At 32.9% G+C, this 4893-nt stretch overlaps 1 protein-coding gene across 1 annotated transcript in view; it reads left to right on the forward strand.

The window, feature by feature from the left end:
• ANKRD13C (ankyrin repeat domain 13C) overlaps positions 1–4893 on the forward strand; it is a gene marked incomplete at its 3' end in the record, with an annotated part of 24346 nt that overhangs the window by 13035 nt on the left and 6418 nt on the right. Inside the window, exon 2 of the mRNA XM_008589751.1 lies at positions 1002–1043. Coding sequence (XP_008587973.1) covers positions 1002–1043 — 42 coding nt within the window. The remainder of the gene's footprint in view (positions 1–1001; positions 1044–4893) is intronic.

A 4893-nucleotide genomic window follows, 5' to 3' on the forward strand; every position in this document is an offset into this window, starting at 1 on the left:
TTTTTTTTATTGAAACATATGAATAGGCTAATTAGCCTAAATAGATCAATACACTATACATATATTGAAATATAACTATGTACCTATTTATGTATGTTGTACATATTTATGTACATCGTTATATTTTAATATATGTATACAGTGTATATTGATCTATTTAGGGTAATTAGCCTATTCATCATTGCGAAACTTAATGCTTTTTTTGTGATGTGCACATTTGATCTCCTCTCTTCTAGTCGTTGGTTACATGCAGTAAAATGTTATTGATTGTAGATTTCCCCAGTAGGGCTTATTTTTTCTATCTCTCTATACTTTTGTGTACATTAATAAACCTTTCACTCTCCCTCCTCTCCCTTCCCCTTTCTTGCCTGCTTGATAAGGGAGAGGAGGGAGAGTGAAAGTTACTTTCTTGCCTCTAGTAACTGTAGTTCTCTCTCCTTTTAACAGTTCAACTTATTATTATTTATATGTTTTTGTTTGCTTGCTTTGTTTTGTTCTCTTTTTTAGCTCCCACATATGAGTGAGAATATGTAGTATTTCTCTTTCTCTGCCTGACTTATTTTACTTAATGTAATCTTCTCCAAGCTTATACATGTTGCTACAAATGGCAGAATTTCATACCTTTTCATGGCAGAGTAGTATTACTTTGTGTATATATACCACATTTTCCTTCTCTTGTTGTCTGTTGATGGACAATTAGGTTGGTTCCAACTCTTGGCTACTGTGATCAGAACTGTGATAAACATGGGGTGCAGATATCCCTTCAGCATGATGCTTCCCTTTCCTTTGGGTATATACCCTGTAATGGGATTGCTGGGTTATATGGTAGTTCTATCTGTAATAGTTTGAGAAACTTCCACACTGTTTTTCATTATGGCTATACTAATTTATTTTTGATTAAAATCTATCAGTTAAATTACTGAAGGAGCTGAGACTACATTTAAGTAAATTTTTTTTTTATGTTTTTACACCTTCTAATTGAATTTTTTTTTTTATTTTAGGAAACACTCCTTTACATCTTGCTGTGATGTTAGGAAATAAAGGTTAGTAAAAATATTATTTTTTACATTTAACTTCACTCATGCATAATCAGTTTAAAAATATTAAAATCAGTTTTGTCTTTTGAGTTTTTAAAAATTAACCTTATTATTTTATTTGCTAATTGAGCTTAGGATTCATTATTTTAAAATTAATGTGTTTTCTCATTTTCTATAGCCCTTTTTTAAAACCGTGAGAGGTGATCCTGTACCAACCTTGATGTCTTTTGAAGCTGTGTTTTTTTTTCCTTACATGGTTAGTTTATCAAGCAGATATTTATACTTTCAGAAAAATCTTATTTCAGATATTAAGGTTTATTAATTATTATAATACTTTTAATATAGAAGAGTTTTATACGATTTTTAACATGGAATATTCTGTATGTCTAAACTTGAAAGTCGAGCCTTTTGTGTGGTAGATAATTTAAAAACTTAATATTGTTCATTCTTTAAAAAAAAATCTCGTAGGCAAGTGACTTAAAAGATCTACTTTTGTAAGTTATTTCTAGATACAATAAAATTTTAGTTATCTGGATTCCCAGTTACTCTAGAAATTGAGGATTCCAGATAGCTGATTGGCAACCCTTTGAGTGCTAGATTTCTAAATTTTAAAAACATATATTCCTGTATTTTAAAACAGGCTAATGAATGTCTGTTCAACCCTTTGAGTGCTAGATTTCTAAATTTTAAAAACATATATTCCTGTATTTTAAAACAGGGTAATGAATGTCAACATTTTTCTTTACAATGATCTATCATTCTGAACATCTTTTATTGTTATGTATTGTAATATAACTGTCAGTAAAACATTTGATCTGAATGTAAACTGACCCCAGGGATGTTACCACAACTTATTCTGTTGAAAAATAAAGTTCTTTTTAAACAAATTTATTTATTTTTTAATTGATGCGTATTGATTGTATGTGGTACAGAGTTATATTTCAATGCATGAATACAATGTGTGATGATCAAATTAGTGTAATTAGCATATTCATCATCACAAAAATTTATCATTTCTTTGTGATGAGAGTACTTGAGCTCCTCTCTAATAGCCATTTGGGAACATACATTAAATTATTATTAATTATAGATGCCTAGAACTATTGTAGACCACTAGAACTTATTCTTCCTTTCTAGCTGTAGTTTTGTATCAACCAACCTTTCCATCTCCTGCCTCCCTCCACTCCTCTCCCCTTTTCTGCCTCTAGTAGCTATAATTCTACTTTCTATTTCCATAAGCTCAACTATTAGCAGACTTCTTCTGCTAGTATGATTTTTAAGTTCACATGCTTAAGAGAAGCATGTGATCTGCAGGATAAATTGATTTTAGTTTAATTCTGTGTAATTGGTGACTCAAATCTATTTATCTTCAGTGTATGGTATTTTTTTTCTTCTTCGAAAAAGTAGACTACCTTGAGTTACTTCTAAGTAGAGAGAGATTCATTGAGAGAGACTACCATACTATAGAATTTCAAGAAATGGGAACTAAGCAGGTTTCAGGAAGAGCAGGAACCAATATGTGTTGGGGATCAGCTATTCTCCTGTTTATTTCCCTATCTGTTATCTGTGTATCTCTTATGATATGTCAGATGTTCTTCATGTATCTGTAATATTCTTTCTTTTCTTGATTGACTTTCTCTGTTTACTGAAGTTGAACATTACTAAAATAACTTTTCTAAGGGCTGACCAGTTAGCTCAGTTTGTTAGAGCATGGTGTTATATCATCAAGGTCAAGGGTTCGGACCCTGGTGCTGGCTAGTCACTAAGGAAAAAAAAAAAATGAAAGAACAAAAAAGAACTGTTCTAGGATCCTAAGGATCCTAACTCTTAATGTTATTCTGGCTTCAGTGTTTGCCACCAACTGATTCAGTTTCTTAGGTTCCCAAATTTCTGAGCAAAAAGTTTGATTGGTAGAGTTCATCTCAAGTCAAGCCACAGGTGATGGTTGATGGCAGACTCATGAATTATCTGACTTTGGGATAGGTATTTACTTCTGTGAAATTAACTTTGGCTAGGCTGACTTGGGGAGAGAGTTGGGGGTAGGAGAGGGAATTGGGAATACAAAGGAAGTATGTTTAGTTTAGCAGGAATATGGGCCGGGCAGGCAATGATAGACATCTTTAGTAAAGCTACCTTGGTGAAAATACATCAGATGTAGTCAGCTAAATTTGATTAATAAAAAGATTCAGCTTTTCCCCAACAAACACTGGGTCAGAACGTTAGAAAATAATTAAAATATGTCGATCATTTACAATATGCCAGATACTTTTCCTAGTACTTTAACACGTATTTACTCATTTAACCTTTACAACAGCCGTGTGAGAAAAGCACTATTATTATCCACATTTAACAGGTGGAAAATAGCCATAAGAAGTTAAACAACTCGCCCAGACTAAAGAAGCAGAGTTTTGACTTCAACCTGGAATGTTTGGCTCCAGAACTTGGATTTATGATGCATTGCCTTGCCCTCTTTTCATTGAGAGCTATTCAAAAAAGATCTGGTCTATGTTAAAGTTGGCCAACATGCAGCTTGCCAAATCTGACTGCTATTGTAGAATCTTTTCTGTTTTATCATTTTAGTAGTCAATATGGATTTACCAGAATTTGAATGTGAAATATAACCTATCTACCATCACTGGTCTAGGTGTTCTAATTTTAGATGGATGGCTTTACTTCATCATAGGTTTATAACTGCTTGTTCTAAAATGTGTTTCATAAAACATTGGTTTCATGGGATATTGATAGGTATTTAGAGGAAAAGAGTTTCCAGGTCAAATTGATTTGGATAATACTGGGTTAATAAAAGTTAAGCAGTTTTCTTTACTGTGAGACTTGTTAGAACTTTGATGTTTTAATATGCATTGTGAAGTTCCAAAGTGGGTAAAGTATTGGATATAGTAGTCAGTGTTCACCACAGTTATTCGAAGTTTGCTCTTTTTCACAAGAATCTTGAGAGACTAGAGTTCTGTGGAATGTGTTTCAGGAAACATCAGTTAGATGATTCAGGATCTACAAATAATGTCAGTATTTACTCTTTCTGAGTCCTTTTTATGTACAGTAGGCACAACCAATAATATGCTGGTCAATTTATATTTTTCCAGTTGTGAACCCTTTTTTACTTTTTACTTTTTTCTGTATGGTCTTTTTATATTTTTGATATTTGGTTGCACAATAGTGTGATTGGAACATGTAGTGGAAGATAAAACATCTACCTTATACAGGCATACCTCAGAGATATTGCAAGTTTGGTTCTAGACTACTGCAATAAAGCAGATATTGCAATAAAGCAAGTCACATGAATTTTTTGGTTTTCCAGTGCATATAAAAGTTATGTACTGCATAGTCTATTAAGTGTACAATAGCATTATGTTTAAAAACATAATGTACATGCCTAAATTAAAAAATAATTTATTGCAGAAAAATGCTTCTGGTCACCTGGGTCTTCAGTGAGTTGTAGTCTTTTTGCTGCTGTAGGGTATTCCCTCGATATTGATGGCTGCTGACTGATCAGGGTCATGGTTGCTGAAGGCTGAGGTAGCTGTGGCAATTTCTTCAAATAACACAACAATGAAGTTTGCTGCATTGATTGACTCTTCCTTTCATGAAAAATTATTCTGTAGCATGTGATGCTGTTTGATAGCATTTTATCCTCAATAGAACTTCTTTCAAAATTGGAGTCAGTCCTCTTAAACCCTGCCTCTGCATTGTCACCTGTAAAATATTATGTAATATTTTAAATCCCTGTCATCATTTCAACAATGCTCACAGCAGCTGCACCATGAGTAGATTCCATCTCAAGATACCACTTACTTTCTTTGCTCATCCATAAGAAGCAACTCCTCAAAGTTAAAGTTTC

The sequence above is a fragment of the Galeopterus variegatus genome, unplaced genomic scaffold (assembly GCF_000696425.1).
Source record: "Galeopterus variegatus unplaced genomic scaffold, G_variegatus-3.0.2 Scaffold5636, whole genome shotgun sequence".
Taxonomy (NCBI): domain Eukaryota; kingdom Metazoa; phylum Chordata; class Mammalia; order Dermoptera; family Cynocephalidae; genus Galeopterus; species Galeopterus variegatus.